This window comes from Apus apus, chromosome 2, assembly GCF_020740795.1.
Source record: "Apus apus isolate bApuApu2 chromosome 2, bApuApu2.pri.cur, whole genome shotgun sequence".
Taxonomy (NCBI): Eukaryota; Metazoa; Chordata; class Aves; order Apodiformes; family Apodidae; genus Apus; species Apus apus.
In genome coordinates, this window is record NC_067283.1 from 14,101,325 (window position 1) to 14,121,975 (window position 20,651).

The following is a 20,651-nucleotide window of genomic DNA, read 5'->3' on the forward strand; positions in this document are numbered from 1 at the left end:
TTACAACCTCCCTTCCCACAGCAAACAGAAGAGAGTTAAACCAGCAACATAGAAAAAGAAAGGGGTTTAGGTTGAAAATAGAGAAAGTTGAAATGGTGTGCAGAATGTCTAGAAAGATCTAATAAAAATAATAAAAAAACAGAGAAAATTATGAAGGCTTAATTAAAAAGTTGTAAGCACTGGAAATTAAATGGGTAAGTGCTTGATTCGAAAACAGGAAAAAAATTATTTTGATAGGAGTTTTGAGTGATGTGAACAATGGAGAGCTTCCCAAAAAGATGTCTGCTCTCCAAAAAGTTATGTCTCTGTAGATACTTGTACAGCATGCTCTAAATGGATCCTTTTTTTAGATTTAATTAAACATAAATATTGATGCAGAGACATTTCTGGAAAACCTCCTTAATATGCATAGGTTTTATGTAACACCTTTCACATTAACATGCTTTTAATTTTTCAGTGAAATGCTGTAGGAGCCTGTGTATCCTTGACATCCCATTCACCCTGGTGAATTTTTCTAGGCCACTTAGGCACTTCTAGAAAGCCTGCCTCCAGTACTTTTCAAATTTGAAATTTAAATTTTCAAAGATGAAACATGAGAATCTAGTCCACGTTGACAGAAGCAAAGTTGGATCAGCCATATTTAGCAGCAGGCCCTAGAGTGTTCTAAAGTCTGGCCAGTATTAAGGCAATCTGTAATCATATTTAAGATTGATAGTATACATTTTTTAAAACAAGACTCTTAACGTGTACTTTATCTGAACTGGTCTCACCACATTTCTTTTACAGTGGAGCCTTGAATGCTATTCATTCCGTCCTAATGTAGAAATCCAAGATGAGGTAAATGACTTGCCTGCTTTTGTCAATATAAAAAGGGTGTCTAAAATAACAAGCTCAGGTCTAGAAATCTACTTTGTAGCTGCAGAATTAGCATATTTTAGAATCTCCTTACTACATCCTAAAAAATATTGTTCACTGCTTGAAGGCAAGTGTAGAGAACAACCTCTGCAGTGAATGGATGCAAAGCAGATTTCCAGAAAACCTTCTGGGTGTATATCCCATTATAAATACTTTTGTATTTAGATGAACTTGGCTCTATCTACACTTGTGAATGTGACACAACGCATCTGTAAAAAAGAACTGCTGGTGCTGAGGACTTGATATCCACACTATTGGGTTTTCAGAGGTTTTACTTCAAACTTTTTATCCCATTAACACTATCAGTATCAGCTCAACTACCTCCTGAGGTAATTGCCTGATTATTACCTAATTTTTTTTTACCTTTTTCTCCCCCCCCCCCCCCCCAAACTGAACCTAAAATACATTTTTAAAAAATTAAGGTCAATTAGATGTGATATTTTTTGAATACACATTGAATTAAGGTATTTTGGAGTACCATCATTATGTAAGCCTGATACCTACATACAGTTTTACAAAGATGCAGAAATATTCACTATGACAATTTCGTATTCAATGTAGACTACAGAGTTAGCACTCTTATCATATGTCTTTAGAGCTTGAATTTTCCATTTGCTAATAAAGTGCCTCTTTATTCAAGATTCACTTAAGCTTGCTTCTGCACAAGAGAGGAACTGGATTTGGCTTTTAATAAAAAAACAGGAATATTTTTCCACAACTAAGAAAAAAAAATATTTAAGAATTTGAAGTCAATGGTTTTATGCTTGCACATGTAGAAATACATCCCTGGATATCATCCAGGCCTGAGGAAGTTTATTCTGGAAGTTCTGAGGAAAACTAAAATAATTTTGAGTCACTTTTCAGCACATAATCTCACTGTACTAGCTGTATATTTCCAGTGTTGCTATTTTCAGTTGGGGGAAAAAAAAAAAGTGTACTTGAATAGCATGTAAAGGAGGATACAGGTATGAAAATTCTCATGCATAATAAGAGCAGCTGTATGGTATTTTCATAATTAAACAAACAAACGAACGTGGGCTGATACCAAACACAGATTTCCCTCTGGCAGGAAACGTACTTCCATGTAATAGAAAAAAGAAATTAAAATTATGTGTTATATTTTGAGTGACATAGCAATTGTATTAGTAATTACTATGTGGAATTTGGTATTCTGAGTGACAGTTAAGTTTCATATTGTCTTCCTGTCCCTCACATACCTGAATGTCCTAGGAGAAAAGAAAAATTGAAATAGCTCAATTTCTAGTGAGCTAGTTTTAAGATTTTCTGAACCTTTCACAAAGGAAGTAAGAAGAATATACTTGAAGTATTTTGTATGCTGTAATGGTACATATGCACATAAGGGAAAAGAATAAGGTAAATATACACTAACCTAAGGAGATACTTACTTCTTTGCATTTTAATAATTGTCTGTTCAAGGACTTAAGAGCAATCTTTACCCACAGAAGGAGTACAGTTACTAAAAAGATACTACTTTAAATTGTGCGAGTATGTAAGATTGGGTGGGTTCAGGAGCATTAGAAGATGACAGCCAGATTTCCAGAGGGAAGATGCAAGGAACTGACACACACACACACACACACACACACAAAAAAAAAAAATCAGTTGCAAGTTTGTGTTGCATTGCGTGTTAAACTAACTCAGTTCATTTGAGAAGGGGAGGAGAAACAGGCTTCAGGATGTCTTCACCTACTCTTAGGTTTAAAATACAACATCCCGCTGCCAAACATCTTGGAGAACCATGGTAAATATATAAAAAGTTACACTTTTGCACTTTTTTATGGTTTTACACGTGTTCTAGTGTGTTTCAGGGCCACCCTTTCCTGTTTCAGAGCCTTTTTTCCATGAAAATTAGACAGCTTTAAAACATGCTGCTTTTGTCTCTGGGACAAGCCTCAGGAGAAGGGGCTCACGTTTTCCTGCAGAATGGAAGTGCGCAGGCGGTGGCTACTGCGAGTAGGAAGTGAGAAGAGAGGGAGCCGGGTGGGTTCTCTGGGCAGCAGCTCGTCCTTTAGGCCTGAGGGCACGTCCCGAAGGTGTCTGCGTGGTCAGGCACAGGCCGGGAAAACACCTGCGCCCACATAAACTGCTTTTCCAGGCATTTCACTCAGTTATTTCGGGCCCGGGGCGGCGCCACACGGCACCGCCACTACACGGGCCGTCTTTGACTCCAGCAGGTTCTGGAAGTGTTTGTTTCGCGGTGGGAAGTCCCAGGTGGGAGCCAGGGGCAAAGGGACAAAGAGCCGCCTGCGCCCCTCGAACCGGGACACTGCCATCCTCGGGGGAAACGGAGATCTTCTCAAGTGAACCCCTGCGGGCCGAGACATCCCGCGCCCCGAGGAGGGACCCCGCACGAAGGGCCTGGGGAGCCGACGCGGCCTCGGCGGGGCAGCTCGCTGCCCGCCGGCCACGACTCCATTTCGGGCCGCAGGGAGCCCGGGCCTCCCCGCCCCGGGGCGGCGCGCGTGCGCGGAGCGGGAACCGCCGCCAATGGCGGAGCAGCGCGTGCGCGGGGGCCCGATGGGACATGCGCCCTGCGGCCCCGGGCCGAGCCGCTGCGGGGAATTGCGGCCGCCCGTGCTTGCCGTAGCCTGGGCTGTACCAAGCGCCTCTCCTCAGACGGGGGGAGGTGGGGTCGGGAAGTGAGGCCGAGCCGGGATCCGTCGGCTCCCGCCCCTCCCGTCGCCGGCGGGGAGAGCCCGGGGGCGGCGCGGCGGGTGAGGGAGCTGCGCGGCGGCGGCTCGGAGGGTGCGTGGCTGCGCCGCACCGCGGCCCCGGCAGTGGCGGCGCCGGCGGAGGGGCGGGGCGCAAGGGGCGAGCGGCTTGGGTAATGGCAGCGCTGTGAGGACGGAGCGGGGCAGGGACCGCGGCCGCAGGGCAGGGAGCGAGGGAGGCCGGCGGGTGGGCGTCGCTGACTCGGGCCCCTCACCGCCAGGTAACCCCCCTCGCCTGGCCCGGTCGGGAGCGCCGCTGGGACGCGGGGAGGGAGCCCTGCGCTGGAGGGGGAGGCGGCGGTCCCCGTGCCCGGTGGTGGCTGGGCCGGGTGCGGGCGGGGGCGCGGAGGCCCTGTCCCCCCGCCCGGGCGGGAGCGCCGCCCGGCCCGCTACCCGCCGCGCCCGGGCTCTGTCCGCCGGGGTCTGCTGCTGCGCCGGGCCTCTCCGGGCAGCCGTCTCTTGTCGGTGTTTATCTGGTCGCGCCCGCCGACGGGGGCACTGGCCGGGTCCTGCCCCGGGCCCTGCCCTTGGCCGGCGGGGAGGGTGTGGTGCGACTTGGCCGGCGGGGCTGGTCGTCTCTTCCCGCTGCGTTCTCGGCCAGTTTCGCTTTTGTTTTGGTGGCAGCTCCCCTGCCCGCGGCCTGCGGTGGGGGCTGTGGGGATCGGGGTCCTCCCGCTGCCGGCGGGTGGGGAACACGGGGGGTGGTGTCAGGCGGCGATGTCGACGAGTTTGACGTGGGTACCGCTGTCCTTGTTGTTCACCCACCACGAGCTTGGAATATTATTTCTCGAAATGGTTAAATAGGGTGGAAATTTAGGAAATGTTTTGACGCTGGTGGAAAACATGTATTAGTTTGTGTGAACAAATATGCTTAGTATGACAGCAGTATGCTTTAAAGAATTAAGTGATGGAAGCAACATTCTTTCATTATCCTCATGTATAAATGCATTTCAACAGTATCTGCTTACCTTAGGGCTTGTCAGACAGGTATCATTTCCTGCCCCCTGAATAGTATGAACTCTAGACTAAGTATTCTGCTCTGCTATAATTTTTATGGTGGAGTTTACTTGCATCAGTACAAGACATTTAATTCTTTAAGTTTGTACACTGCAGACAGCAAAGGACAGCAAACCTCAACAGCCTATGTCTTCCAGAAAAAGTTATACTGCATTTGTTAACACATCTATAAAACAAGTTGACATTTATATTGATGTGAAAGCTTCAAGAGAATGCCAGGTAACAGTCAGGTCTGTCTTAAGCTATTTAGCTCCAGAGTACATTTATGAGTGTGTGGATGCATAGTGGTTTACATATTATTAGGTTTTGGTGATATTAAACACAGTGTTACTGTGTGATGTATGGTGGGAAGGACTTTTCCTTTACTCTTCCTTCCTTCTCTCAGTTTTACTTACCTGTGGAGGAATGGTTCTTTTCTCTTGAAAGTAACAAGTGTGTTTCAGAGAGAGCAACATGTAACAACATTCAACTAAGTATAACTTCATTACCACAAGAACTTCTTAAGATACTCTATGGTTCTTGTGGACTATGATTATTTTTTCTTGGGGTCAGCTGAAAATACTCTTGTGTTTTCCAGAAGAATAGTAATGTAAAAGCATTTAGAAGACTACCACTTTTTTTTTCTCCACTCCTGGAAATAAGGTCTACTATTGTTTACTTCTACTGAGGTTCATGTTTCTTTGAAACATACATAAATTTGTGGTTTTTAGCTTACTTTCTTTGATGGATATCTATTTGTTTTGTCAGTTTTCACTCATTTTCTGTGTAGTAAGCTTGTACTGACACCTGTGGATTTAAGTTTGTTGTGTTTTGTTTTTTTTTTTTCCAAAAATGGTAATAAATGTGATGCAGATGTAACAACTCCGATGTTTCTACTGAACTGAGAATATTTATGCACCACTTATGGAGCTTCAGTTCTTCTTAAAATAAGTTTCCTGTTTGTAAAACCTAAGATAATGCCACTTCCTCAATATTACTTAGTTGCTATTCAGTTTCTTTATGAAATCAAAGCAAATGTGGGTAGGTTAATACATTGATTAGATTTGAAGTGGAAGCTGTTGTATTGCAGTTAGAGAACAACCCTCTGTGGTTCCTAAATTCACAGCAGTTAAGGAGCTTGGTTAGTTAGAGTAGCATTTTGCATGCATACAGTATAAAAGTTGCATCTGATATATTAGTTGTTTTTTCTTAATCTGGGAAGTTATATATCCTGCAGTTTGGGAAAACTGATCTCCCTGAGAAAAAGTAAAAGCCACTAGAATTTAAGGTATTATTAAGCTAGTTGCTAAACACTTTTTTCAAATGATATTTGATTCTTTCCCTTATAGAGCTGTGCCTCTTGTGCTAAAAGCCTGTTTGTCACTAGATTTCTTTTTTCCCATCTGACCTTGAACATTTGGGAAGACAAATGAAGAGGCACTTGTCCATCTGTTTAAAAAGGACATGGTTTTCTTTCAGTGTTTTGTTTTTGGTTTTGTTTTTGTTTTAGTCTTACCACATAGTGTTTCTGAGCAGGAACTAGACTTGCTTTGTGCATGGAATGTCACACATCAGGTCCTTTCTAGATTAGGTGCATAGGACAGAGACAAATAGAAACAAAGAAGAGGCCTTCATGTTGTGTCTGTCGGGACCTCTTTTTTTTTTTTTTTTTTAAATTACCTTACTTGTTTCTAGTTTTATTTCAGTAATGTTTTTCAATAAATACCTTCCAATATTTTTGATATGAAATTGTTAACACAGCTTATTTATTTTCAAGCCATGTCTTATTTGAAAGAATTCACTGTTTGTCCTGTTGTGCATTGCAGTAAGCTGCACACGCTCTGCATAACACTCATGTGTTTTCTTTTTTGTCATCCTGCTCAAAGCTTTCAGGTTTTGTGTCTTTTAAAATACGGTACCAAAAGTGTCTCATGAAAACTTGAGGTGAACATGGGCTGCAAACTGAAAGTAGTAATTTCAAGTACTCTGGTAATACATTGAGTGTGTTCCTGCCCAAATTTTCATATACAGCTGAAATAGTTTTTGCATAAAAGTGAACAAACAAAAGCTTACACTTAAGTTGTGTTCTTCATGTGGCACTGTTAAATGGCCAGCTTGGTAAGATTGATGAACTTTATGAGGCATGATGTTGTCAGATTAACTGGTGTTGTGTTATAGGCTGTTCATGCTACGCTAATGCTCCATTCCATAATGGTAAAAATAAGGACTTGTGAGCTTGCTTTCAGAGGGTGGGCAAGCAGCGGTGAGTGCTCTTCATGTTGCTGTATTGTGGTGGTGCAACAGTGTACAAAGTTTAAATTTGAAAAATTCAAAGGAAATAGATTTCTTTTAATTATTGTGCAATGTTGTCTGACATGTTTAATTCTTCTACAGATTAACACTAAAGCCCCACAATGTCCTTGAAACCACGAGTAGTTGATTTTGATGAAACATGGAACAAACTTCTAACAACAATTAAAGCTGTCGTTATGTTGGATTATGTCGAAAGGGCAACATGGAATGATCGCTTCTCGTATCCTTTTAACTGAAAATCTGAGTTAATGTGTTTGTGGGATGTGTTTAACACGGCATAGGCCTGCATTATGTAACAGTTTCAGTGGTCTCGGTCAGAAGCTTATTGTAGTATTATATCTGATATTAAGCCTGTAGGTCAGTGGGTATGTTGTTAGGGATGGGGAATTCTGCTTATTTGAGAAGCATTCTATGTGAAAATCCCCATGGTAGTAATAAGTAATCTGGTCTGAGTTTTACTTAACTTCTAGTAGCTCTAGTAGTTAGCTTATGCTATAGCTGTTCACAGAAGTGCATGCATTGAGTTTCACCTAGTCTGATAATACATTTTTCCTGAATGCTTAAGTGTGTGTGTAGCAGAGGAAACACATAAGGCAGAATGCACATCTTTAAATTCAGGGTTGTGGAGAGTGGTGAGGTGGTTCTGTTTAAATATGTCTCCCTTTTCTTCACGCTTATAAGTATACTGATGACTGCTGTATTAGACACTTCTATAGCAAGGGTTTATAAAAAAGCCTTCTTGCTTATCCTTCACTGTTATTGCCTCTCTATTCCTAACAGTTAAGCTATGTTTAAAAATAATTACTTTTTCTAGCTGTGATCATAAGGTCTTGCTATTCAAGTCACAGCTGTACATACAGTGTTGTAGTGAAAGGTTTGGATTGTACATGTAAAATAGACTTGTAATTTTTTACAAAATTTAAGTTTCAGTGATCCTCTTTTAAAAGAAGTGTAACAATTGTAACCAGTTTTACTGTGCCCTGTGTCTATGCATTCACTAGCCGTTACAGTGTGACGAATAATTAGAGAATTTTAGGAGACTGCAGCTGTTCTGCAGTAATTTGACTGTTTGGTTTAATTATAGGGAGAAGAATATTTTGGATTTATTTGTTAATTCTTCTCTGTCAAAAATGAAGCTCCTGAGATTATTATTTTTTATATATATGTGGTTTTTACAATGTAATTTTATTCCATGTGCATTAGCTAGATTCTAAAGTCTCTTCTCTTTCTGAACATGTTACCATTTCTCAGAATTGCTTTCCCAAGTGCCCATGTTTTGAGTGTGTGCATGTGTATGAATACATAAAAAAAAAACCCAGTTGCTTATAGTCCTCGTGGAGCCTTGTTCTATGGTGCAATAATTTTTAAGGAGCTCTTTCATTTCAAAACTTTGTAATTTATTTCTGGGGACACGACTCTTCATCTTAACTTGGAGTCAGACTTCTTGAATTAATTAGTTTTGCACTCACATGCTGACAAATTGTGCTGTAGTCATTCTTTCTAAGCAGTGTTCAAGAGCTGCATATTTCAGTCTTGTTAACTTCTGTATCTTAAAACTAAACATTTAAACGAAGGCACCTAAAATAGATTTAAATCTAAAATAAAAATTGAATTATATGTTGGATTAATTTCTCTTGTCACACTGTTTCACTTAAAACTTCTTATGTGTAGGCCTTGTACACAAGCCTGCTGTTGATCCTCTTTTGGGATTTACTCCAGTTGATTGAACATCAGAAAGGGTATGCTTATGAATAGCAGACCCAGGAAACAGTCTTGGAAGAACTATTTGGCATGTAATTCTCAAGACCTTACTTATTATTATCTCTTTATTATGTTCCTTGGAAAGTGGCACTATTGGTGCCTAATTTGGCACAGGCAGGAGCCCTTTGGCTTATTCTCTATGGCTGGATGTCCTGAGGAACTTGTGTGACTTTTAACTTCCAGCTTAAGTGTTATTTGCTTTGTACTTCTGGTACTTTTACTCAAACTGGATGTTTTAACACAAAATGCTCATGGAGTATTCAGCACCTTGGTGAAACCGGTAGCTTTATGCAGTGGGTGTGAAAGCTTTTTCCAGGTTTTAAGTATATAAACAAAGCTAAAGTAGTAATGATATATTTTAGGAAGATTTGGCATTTTAAAAATACATGTTCTTTTTCTTTGTTAGCTTTATATTTGTGAAATTTGAGTAACGTGTTTTTAAACATCTACTGGGAATTGAAAGGATATGTCATTACCTATTTTTCTTGCTGCTTAATAAGCACAATTAAAAGGTGACAAATTATTTGAACTGTGTCTTAATGAAATCAGTGCATGTTATTTCATTGATTATAGTATCACTTGATCTTTGTAGTCTCTCTGTAGAGACTACAAACAATGATGTGGAAACAAAGGATAAGATACTGCAAAGAATCATCATTTCAGTCTGCAACAGTGTATTCTAAGTGTTTGCTTTTTTTGTGCTGCTTGAGACAGCAAAGATCAAATGGTTTATGCAGACATAGTATTTTAGGGCTGAAAGGCTTGCTACTGTGCATAACTCGCTTCTAGAACTATTTTTTGCCTCACTACTTCCCCAGAACTTGTTAGTCTTGAATGTAATGTTTTCTTTGTAACTCTTATGGTAATTAGATTAAGCATAGTTTATCTTTAAATGTAGCTTATTTCAAACTGTAAATGATAGAATTACAATGAGCTGGAAGCTGAAACTGTGTAAGAGTTAAAATCTTCTGGAAAAGATCACTTGAAAGACCATAAAGTTTTTAAAAAGTGACCATATGTCACTTTAATTAAACTGTGAGTCAAATTGAGCTGCCTTTGACCTTCAGATTTCCTTTCAGGTTCTCTGCAGAAAGCAGTGTTTCTGGTGTCGTTTCATTGTCTGGTAACAAATGACAGCTGAGTGTTTCTCTTTTAGATATTATTTACAATAATTTGCTTATTATGAATGCTTTATATAACTTCTAAGACTTTGCTTTTAATGGTTCAGTAGGGTAGGGCATGCTTTTTAAGTTAAGAGGCTGTTTCAAGCCTCATTAGAGAGTGGTAGTTCATGTGTGTTTTGATAACTACATTTTAGCAGTAGAACTATTTTGAATGGGTAGAACATCAGGGTCTTCCTGTTGTTGTCTTGGATTTTCCACCAACCAAGTAAATAGGATGAATGGTACTCAGGGAGGAAAGTAGATGTACTGCAAACAGAATTATTTTAAAAGTATGCAGCATGACCACCTGCCTCTTCCCATTTTTCTGCATGTTTGTTCTTCCTCCATTCACCAGAAACCTATAAACATGTTTGGGTTAAGAATGAACCCAAAGAGCAGGAAGAATAAATACATTTCCTATGATTATGATTCTCTGACTCTGAGTCCTCAAGTGCTCTATGAGTTTTGCTTCACTTACAGAGGAAGACCAACAGTCACAGAGATTTTCCAAAAGCTCTGCTTTCATCTTCTAGAGAACATCTGTTCTTCTGCTGGGGACAATATATGTGAGCTTTTATGGCCTTAGATAGAGTGTTTTATTGTTGATGGTAGTTATTTAATTTTTTTTCCTTAGTTTGGACCTACTTCAGTTTCCCATTGCTGGGTAATGCCCCTCAAATAGCAACTACTGGAGCACTTAAATCTGACAAGGCACGTGATGTTCTCAACACAGAGTGAAGGTCCTCCAGCAGCAGTTTGGCTTCAGTTTACTTTGACCTTTGTCACTCTGAAAAACTATGTGCTGAACTGGAAGGTCAAATGGCTTCCATCATTCAAGATAAAATACTGAACAGTAAAGGCTTCTTCCTGACCTTGTAAGACACAGCAGCACAGGAAAAAAAAAAAGCAGCGCTTTAAGTTTATGGATTAAAATACCAGTGATGTTTAATGATTCATCTCTGCTCAAAGAGGTTTGGTGGGGGGTGTTATTGTTTGTTTTTGTTGTTGTTTATTTTTAATAAGATATTCACAACATTTTGAACATTAAAATTTGGATTCTGGATTGCAAGATAGGTGAATAAACTAGTACAATTTGAGCAAGAATGTGAACCTTTTTTGTAGCACAGCTGACTTATGTTTTTTGTAGAAATCTAGAGGAACTTTGTATCCAACAAGTAGAATTTGGTGTTGATTTTTATCATTTGGTTGATACAAGAAAATGGGTGAGGTGACCATGGAAGTTTCCCTCTTTAAGCTGTTAGTTTAACTTTAGCAGGTGTGCAAACTCAGTGTTGTATGTCAAGAAGAATACTAGATTGAGTTTTCTTCATTTGCAAGAAAATTTGACTGTTCTCTAGAATAAGAAAAGGCTGGTTTGGAAGATGTGCATTTTCATGATGAGGCACAGATACTATTTTCTTAAATAGGTTTATTACAACTGAAGAACTTGTTTGAAGCAGTAATAGTCATCTGGACTCCTGACTGAAACCTAGGCAATGGTGGCTAGGTAATTTCAGAGATATTTATTTGCTGCTTTCGTCAGATAAGCTGCCATCATTATTTGTTCATGCTGTTGTGATGTAGACTGCCTGTTTCCTCTCTTTTCAGAGTAAGTTGTTATTGTATTGGAGATCATAACAGTTTTGGTAATTCAGATAGTGTGGTTGTGGATGTAAACAGAAACAAAGTTATGTCCTCTTTGCTTGTGAGTGGCTTACAAAGATTTCTAATTCTGGAATTTACTTTCTCAGAAATACCTTATTTGCATAGCAGAAAGTCTTGCAAATATGTTGATACTGAGCATGTGTTCAACTATGAACCATCCCTAGACTGGCAAAATTTGTTGGGGGGGAATGTGTAAAAAAAATTGTTCTTTGCAATCTATTTAAGAAAATAATTTTTCACCTCGAATTTGATAGTTTGTTTTGGTATTTTATTGGGCAAAACTTTGTAAGTTTCTGTAATGTAATGCTAGCTACTGTCACAAAGCAGTGAATATTGCCTGTTTTGGTTGTTGGGATTCTGTTTAAAGCTTTTTGCCATTCCAAGGAGAATTCCAGTAACTATGATCTATATGAACGAAATAGATGTGCTTGAGATGAGACACAGATTAAGTGCTCTTGAGATTCCAGTTGCCAAGTAAAGGCTTGTTCTGTTTAGTTGTCCTTCATCAGTATCTTCTCTTCTTTTGAGTAGTACTTCTGTATAAGAAATGGAACATGCTTTTGGGAAAAACGGTGATGAAAGCTTCATACTGTTCTGTGGACTAAGCAGGTGACTTGTCAACTGTTCTCAAGTCTTCTATCTGCTTTTACACAGGCATGTTCTTTTTTTAGGTAGACTAGAGGGAAGCAGATCTTTCTTGTCTTCTCTTAATTAAAGAGCTTAGTAAAAGTAATCTATACTAAATCGTTATTTCTAGCATGGCTGGTTTTATAAAATGCCTGGAATTAGTGGCTAAGCATGACACTTTGAAATAGTTTTTGCAGAACTAATTTATTTTCTGTAGTTGTTCTGAAAGCAAAGTTCTTAATCCTAAACTTCTCCTGACAAAGTATCAAGTGACTTTTTTTAAAAACAGTGACTTTTTTTTTGAAACTTGATAAAAATTTCACAAACCAAAGATGTAGCTCTGCAAGACACTAGTAAGCTAGTATAAGATTTTTTTTGTGGCAGTGATCTAAATGGAATTACTGAACTTATAATAATTATTAAAAATAAAACAAAGGTTTTGGATCCACACCAGCGTTGTGATGACTTAATTTCCAGTATCCCACAGAACTGTTTTACCTGTGGAGATGTGGGGTAGTAAATTGTTCTGAGCTTTCAGGAGGAATACTGGAGTTCAGCTTCACTTTGTTCTGCTCCATACTTCGCTAATCACGTTCTTAACCAATTTAGTGTTTCTTTCTGTTATCTGAAAAGAGTTTGAGTTTCACATTGGCTGGAAATACACAGGAAGCATTTTGGATAAAAGCTAATTATTCACTTTGAGATAATCATATATTATTCACAGATGGCAGATAAGTGGTAAAAGCCATATCAGCATGGGGCTACCAGGGGTCCCAAGATCTTAGCTCTAACATATTACCTTCCACTACTTAAATTTTTTTTATTGGTGCTGAAAATTTAAATTCTCCACAAATCAGGACTTGCACTAATTTCAGAAAGTTATCCATTTTATCTTTTGTGCTTGAATGTAAACAAAAATACTGATTTAAAATGCTTGCGTGGGAGAAAGAAGAAGGTTCTGTAAAACTTAAATTTTGTTGATAAGCTTTTACACTTTAAGCAGATGCAAACCTTGACTCTGAGTCCAGCGACATTTATGCTTTGTGTGTGGCCTATCCTGAACCTCTTGGAGAGAGACTTTATACAGAGACTAAAATTTTTTTGGAAAATCACGTACGCCATTTGCACAAGGTAACCTGTACAGTTACATGTAGGTTTTGTTTGTCCTCTTTTTTTCTACTTTAAGGAGTAGTTTTGTTTGTTTTCCATGTATGAAGGTATGCAGGTTTTGTGCAACCAAATCACAGTTGATGGAGTTGCCGAGACAGATTATATATGTATGTCTGATACGCAGCAAAAAGAAGACAGGTATCTACATCTGTCTATATGCGATGCAAAAGAAAACTTTATTTTTAAGCCAACTGTTACGGTTTCTCTAAAAATATTCATTGTTGACTTGAAAAGTAAGCTCTTTATTTTCTGTTGAATTACTGTAATCAAACAAGTTACAGTATTTCTTCAGTTTCCAGATGTGCTATAGTTTGTCATTAGCCTTCTGTTAGAGCCCAGAAGTGTCTACTTTAGTGTTTTGGAAACTGATTATAAATACTAAAGAAAACTTCTGAAATACATGGGAAACAACAGAAATGCTTGGGAAGTAAGGACAAATTATTTATTATTACAAATAAATATACTTGTATACCTATTTAGCTGTGAATTCTGTCTCATTAGCTAAGACATCTAATTTCAATAGAATCATGATTCATCATGCTGAGTATATAGAATCGATGAACAGTATCTCCTTGCATTTCAGTCAAAAGAGAAGTAAATTTAAATAAGATGTTCACCTGTCTGGTGTCTGTACAGGGAGTGAAGACTTGGAAATTCTGGATTGTACTGCTAAATAACTTGATGCCATGTTTTGAGCTAAGGTACATGTATATTTTATAGGATAGGCTGGGTATCTTAATGAGCAGTTCCACTGGATACCTCTGACACTTTGGTACACTAGATCAGTTAATTAAGCTCTCAGACAACTCAGCCAAAAAAATTCTCCCTTATTTATTTAGTGAGCTGAATGAGCTCACTTAGGGTAATCAGGCAAGTGCCAGCACAGTAGAAGCTGTGGGAAGTATAAAAAAGCATACATCTGCTTTTTAACTTGGCTCTTCACCATTTGTCTTTGAAATAATGTTTAAAAACCTTTGCAAATCTCATACTGTGGAGGAAATCACTCTCAGTTCTGTTTTGTCTACTAGCTTTCCTCTTTTACATTATTTTTGCAGAGGCTTCTTTGCTGCTTGAGCTAGAGTTTAAAATTACATACTGTAGAGAGATTTATAGTAGAACTCCTGGGATCTCATCCTCCTTCACAAATCATACTACTTTGTTTAAGCTTATTCCTTTGAAGTATTAATATATTTTGAGAAGTTCAGTACACCAGCAACTTCTTAGATGATAATTCACTTAATTTCAAAGGATATATTTCAGTTTGTACGTATCTACACTTCGTTAAACTTGTTTTATTCCAGGATTTTTGGTAAGTATAAATGTTTGACTGACCAGTAAGGCATCCTGTTTTTAAGCAGTCATAGTTAGACAGCTCCTTCAGTATGCATGTGACTGCATGAATTTAAAATTGATCGGTGTCAGGGAGCAGTTATGCGAGTTAGCCCACCAGTACAATGTGAGAATGTGAAACATGCTTATTCAAGCAAGTATGTCTGTACAGATAAGTAGAAATATCTTACAGAGATTGTTCTTTTTAAATGCAAAATAAACAACTTAAAATGTTGTAGCTGGCTTACAAAAAATTGTAGTGTGAAGATTTGTTAGCTTTCTTGTTATTGCAGTAATGTTATTTTTAGAACAGTTAAAGCTCAGATGTGGTAATTTTAAATCTGTAATAGTTATTTTTTTAAATTCTATTAAACTTTCTATGTATGCATGCTATGCTGATGCTAAATTTAGCGGGGGGGTTGTGTGTGTCTTCCTTCAGAGAGTTCTGGAAGCTGAAGAACAAGTACTGATTATGTATCACAGATACTGGGAAGAGTACAGCAAAGGGGCAGACTATATGGACTGCTTATACAGGTAAGCTTTGCAAATGAGTTGTTAAACTTTTGAAGTTACAGTGAACTGCAGCTTAAATCTAAGAAACTTGTTAAAGAGCAATAGCTGAATATGCCCCAGGTTAGTTTTGGAGAGAATATATTAATGGTAGCACAACATGAGAAAAAAGCAAAAATGCTCCAACAGGTTTTTCTGTGCAGTGCTCCTTGCCACTGTAGTTAGATCTAAGATGATTCAACTGTTCTTTCATTACTAATATGTTCTACCTCTGTAGTTCCTGATGTTGCAGTGCCAAACATGTTGGTGCTAATCAACCCTGCAGTGAACTATTTCATAATGCTAGGCGTTTTTCTACAAGGATGACGTTATACTGTAGTGTCTGATTGGACCAGTGTGGTTTGCTTCAAAGTTTAACCGTGTACCTTCGCAAAAAAAAAGCTCTCCCTTCTAGAAGAGCTTTTCAGACGAGGCTGTGTGCTATTTGAGTCCATTTTTCCAGGTGAATGTTAGAACTGCAGGGTTTGTAGAAAGAGTGCAAATTTCTCCTTGTCTCTTTTCTGTTAACTTCAGAAATTAATAGACTGGGTGCAGGCAATCAAATTTACAGTTCTCAGTACTTTATGGCCAACTCTATAAATAAAACCACAAGTAAGCTCTGTTATTTTTTTATTTCTGCAGTTTCCTGAATTGCAAGTGTGTTTCATTGCTATAGCTTAAGCATATGAAACTCTCACTTATTTGTGAGTTGCTAGTATTGTAACTATACTGAGACATCTTTGAGTTTACTAGGATTTGGATTTTAATTCCACTCAGACTGTAGGTTGAATATTCTAGTGTCCATCATGCATGTTATACCCAGCAAGTAAATTATGAGACACTGTTAATATTAACACTTATTTAATGGTATGATGTGAGGGTTTATAAAGCATTTCAAGACCTTTATTACGATGTTGGGATATGTATGTGTGATCTTGTAGAATGTGTTAAATTACCTCTAGTAGACTGGGAACAGTGATGGAGTCCATCTTGGGCTTGCAAACTTTACTTCCAGCATGTGTCAGTGACTTAACTGGAGAGTTCTTACAGGGGAAAAAAAATACCCTGTTTAATATGTATGAATCTTACTGATTCTGATTTGTATAATATTTTTTCTGAGAGCTTGAGCTGCTTCTGGACCTAAACAAATTAAAATAGTACTTCAGCAATGTGAACGTGGTTTTTTGGGTTTTGGGTTTTTGTTTTTTTTTGGTACAATAACCAACTTGTACATATATATAAGTTCAGCAGAGTGGTATTCATGTATGACTGAAGCCAAGTTCTTAAACTCTGAAATTATTTATTTCATGCCAGCGTCATTCTAATGCTTCTTCCTGCTTTGCTTATGGTGTTTTGGTCCAGAAAATGTACTTGTTATGTGTTGTAAATAAGTTGTATCTTCTTTCTTTGTATTGGAATTCCCAGTTTTGTTGTAGATGATCTTTTAAAAGGCTCTAAAGGGTGTGACTTTGGGAAAGTATTTTCCATTCAATGATGAAATGTAGATTGTAATGGGAACTAAAAGACCTTCTGGCATGAAGGCAAGAAGTGATTCAGTACTTGATTAGTAGAATCATAATGACTTTCATGCATTGGAAACACTTTGTTAAGTGACTACAGATAGTGAATTATGAACATTTCCTTGCTGAGCACTTGTATGCGTACACTACTGCTATCTTATGTATGTCTCATGCTCTGCACCCTTGCTAACTCAGTGAGCTTTCCTTCCTCAGGAATATCTTCTATTAGTCTGGATATATCATTTTTGAGTACTCAAAATTGGTTGTAATATTCCAGGTATGTCTTCCCAAGTGCTGAGGAAACAGTCACCTCCCTTGACTTTCTGGTACCCTTTTGCTAACGCAGCCAAGGGGGTGATTGGTTCATTGTGAACTCTGCAAGGCAAAGGGATAACTTTGTATCCATCCATGAGGAACACTGTTCATAACTGGTCCACAGTAAGATTTAGCACTGCTGATTGTATGAATGCACCTGGAAATTATTGAAAACAGTAATGCAGTTGCTAATTCCTATTGTTCAGTAATGTAGCTTTTTATAACTGCTGTGTGGTTCCACACACATTGTGTAGTTTACAAAGTAATTTAATTGTGCAAGTGGTAGGTTAAAGAAAAATCTTAAAAAACAAACTGAATGCTTCTGAAGACTGTAATAATGAGTCTTGGCTCATTAGTTACCTTTTTTAATTACCTCCTGTACATCAGAAGAGTGAATGGTACAGCCACATAGGGTCTTTATCCATCTCCAGGAGGACTTGCAGTGGCTTGTGGAAATCATTAGCAGGGTTCTCTACTTTTAGGAAAATATATAATCATGTCAGGTTTTTTATGATGTAATGTCATGGATCGACAAAGACTGAAAGGAGGTGAATTCTATTGGCTTTATCATGGAGAACGTAAGAATGAAACCAGGAGCTGACTTGAAACAGGTATGCTCTTAGGTTTATGACATTCAAGCTACATTTCACAATGTCTATTTTGCCAAAGCTAATATTTGTTTCTTATCCAGGAGTGTGTGATTCAAACTACTAAAAACAAATAAAACATTAAAAGAAGTAATATACACCTAATCCTTCTGACAAGGTTTTGCAAGGTCTGTGCTCCCAAGGACATTGCTTTGGAAATTTGTCACTGTGTCTAGAATAATCACCTATGGTTAGACTATTGTCCTTGGTTTGATCTAAAGGTACTGAATGCATGCAAGTTACCAGGTAGCCTCTCCCAGTAATTAGTTACCCTTCTAATTCTTAAATTAGTTATTGCAGTTTCTTTTATTTGCTAAATTACTTGTAAAAAACGTATACCTTTATTTTGCTGAATTACCAACTCTTATATCTAAAAAATTTGTCCACAGAAATATCAATGTACCAGACATATCCCTGATATTCTTAATTTAGGTGGAACATTGTCTTTCAGTATTCCACTGTAAAGTAGGTATTTGGTTTGAATGAGTCTTACAATTAATGATTACTCTTACAATGAGTCTTAAATTCCAAACCTTGTAACTTTTCTAGAGTGGAAGCTTGGTAGATGTGTTCTGAGGTTTGGGTACCAAAGGGTATATTTCTTTGTTAATACCATGGAAGGAAACAAACCTCAGTTTTCTAATGTTGTTTGCCATTTTCCTCTTCAGATGGCAAAGCATAAGCCTTCACAGGTGTACTCTCAAGTACACTTGGGCCTGAGCTGTGTGATCAGGTATTTCAAATTTTTCCCTGAAAGTTTTACCTCAATAGCAGGAAGAGTCTGAGTAATTTCAAGAAGTATCAATCCATGCCCAATCTTTGTCTCTACAGTAAGTAACAGATTAATCTTATGGATTGTCCTCTAAATGTAAGAAGTACTTTTTTAAGTACTTGAAGTAGTCATTCAAGGTGAATGAAGGTTTGTGGCTTCAGTGAAAAACTTAATTCAAGATTATGCTGTTTGCACGTCTCTTGCAGTTATTTACTTGTGTTTGTGCTTGGTTCTGGAAGTTGATGGCAAAGTTAGGAGAGGGGGAGAGGAAAGGTGTGCAAATGTGGTTTTAGTTTTGAGCAGGGTGTGGTGACATTCTTGCCAGGACTAGTTCTGACTGTCTGTTTCTTGCCACCTATTTTTTGCTTGAATCAGATAGGTCTTTGCAGGGGTACCTGATCTAGGTTAAACTTGTTTATTTACTTGTGGAGATAGTGATTTTAAGATGGGTTTGTTGAGAAGGCATGTACTGATGAAAGAGAGAAGGTGTATATGAGGAGACGGCAGGGCTTTCCTTTTTAAGGACAGGAAAAAGGAGAATGGCAGCTTCAGGCTTTGTTCACGTGGCAGTGGGTGAGAAATATCAAGGAATGTACCTGTTCAAGGCTTGTGTTCCAACTATTTGGGATGTCCACATAAGTTTCATGTGCGATGTTGGGCCTGTAACGTTCTACACAGACTTGCATTTACAGTTTGCAATGGTTTTTGATGGTAGCAGAGCAGTTTGCCGTACTCTGTGATAATCTGGAGTCTGGAAGTAGGTTAGGCCACTGTATTCCAATTTGTCACCACTGTGCTATCAACAAGTCTTCCTTCTTTGGACACTGAGGTGTCCTAAATTCTTTCCAGTTCACAGGTTTCCACTGTGGGTTTCTCCTTTTCCTTTTTGCTTGTCATTTGCCTTCCTGCCTAGAGTGTTCAGACGTCACTAGGCCAGTGCAGACTCAAAAGCTGGAATCTCTTAAAGCGCTTCAGGGATCTGCCTCTCTTCAGTGTCTGGAACTGGACATCTTAAAACTGCTGCTTGAATTTAAATTAAAAAAAAAAACAATCTTGGTTATGTCATTTAAGCACTAACATAACAAATATTATAAGTGTAGTCATGAAAAATCATGGATTTCCTCCCCCAGTTACCTGGGAAAGTGAAGGGGAATGGTTCAGTTTAAAAGCGTTACTCTCTTTTAAGGGAATACTGAGAATTAAGAGGGATGTTTTCTTTATAAAAACTATGCATACAATAATGAATACTGAAGTTGGGGGGAAAAAGCATGTATAACATTTCTTTATAACTTAATTAAAATAATTTATCTCATCTTTAAAATTTGTGATGCAGTTGCTTGCTAGTTACCATGACCTGAGTAAGGGATCATAACTGACAAACATTTTCCCTGTAAAAATTGACACTTCTGTGTTTTAGTCAGTGAAATGCAAAATAGTAAACTGTACATACAAAATAAAATACATTTTACTTAAAAATATATGATACTTAGGAATGCTTTTCTATTATTAAAAATCAGTGAACTACTATCACTAAAACTAGTCAGCTGATCAGAATTTAGCATGTATTTTGCTATACATGAATGAGTAATATGACAGTGTAAGTTGAAATGTTGGATTTTTACAGAAGTATATTGCACACCCAAAAAATGTTAATGGTGATATCTCAAGTTACTGTTAGATATCTCAGTTACTAACACTGTACTGTTTTAATATGATGTAAAATCTTTTAAAGTGATTTATATTTTAAGAAATTCCTACAGATAGCAGTGGCATTGGTTAGAAGATGTTATCTTTCGTGATATAGCAGATGTTGCACAATTCCAAATTTATTTAAAAAAAAAAAAGCTTGATTGTGCCTGTTTTGATTAGAATATCTTTCTTTCCGTAGGTACCTCAACACACAGTTTATTAAGAAGAACAAATTGACTGAAGCTGATCTTCAGTATGGTTATGGAGGGGTGGATATGAATGAACCATTGATGGAAATAGGAGAGGTGGGTATCTCTGAAAGCGGGAGTGGATATAAACTTTTTTCTTTTTTTAAATGTCAGAACTTGACCTGCCAGTATAATTACTGTTCTAGCTCTTTAATTTCATTGTTTTAAGCAGGGAATCTCAGTTGCCCTTAGTTAGGAATAAGGACAGATAGTGATACATGAAGAAGCATCTTGTGTGCC

General features: G+C 38.2%; 1 protein-coding gene across 4 annotated transcripts in view; it reads left to right on the forward strand.

Moving 5' to 3' along the window:
• The first annotated feature begins 3,536 nt into the window (after nt 1-3,536).
• Nucleotides 3,537-20,651, forward strand: part of CUL2 (cullin 2) — a 48,082-nt gene continuing 30,967 nt past the window's right edge. The window contains exons 1-5 of one of the 4 annotated variants that reach the window (XM_051609667.1): nt 3,537-3,650; nt 7,038-7,176; nt 13,201-13,303; nt 15,111-15,205; nt 20,363-20,468. In XM_051609667.1, the coding sequence (XP_051465627.1) occupies nt 7,058-7,176; nt 13,201-13,303; nt 15,111-15,205; nt 20,363-20,468 (423 nt within the window). In that variant the 5' untranslated portion in view covers nt 3,537-3,650; nt 7,038-7,057. Of the gene's footprint in view, nt 3,651-3,734; nt 3,869-7,037; nt 7,177-13,200; nt 13,304-15,110; nt 15,206-20,362; nt 20,469-20,651 lie in introns of those variants that run through there. The other 3 variants (XM_051609666.1, XM_051609668.1, XM_051609669.1) reach the window with 3 other exon arrangements.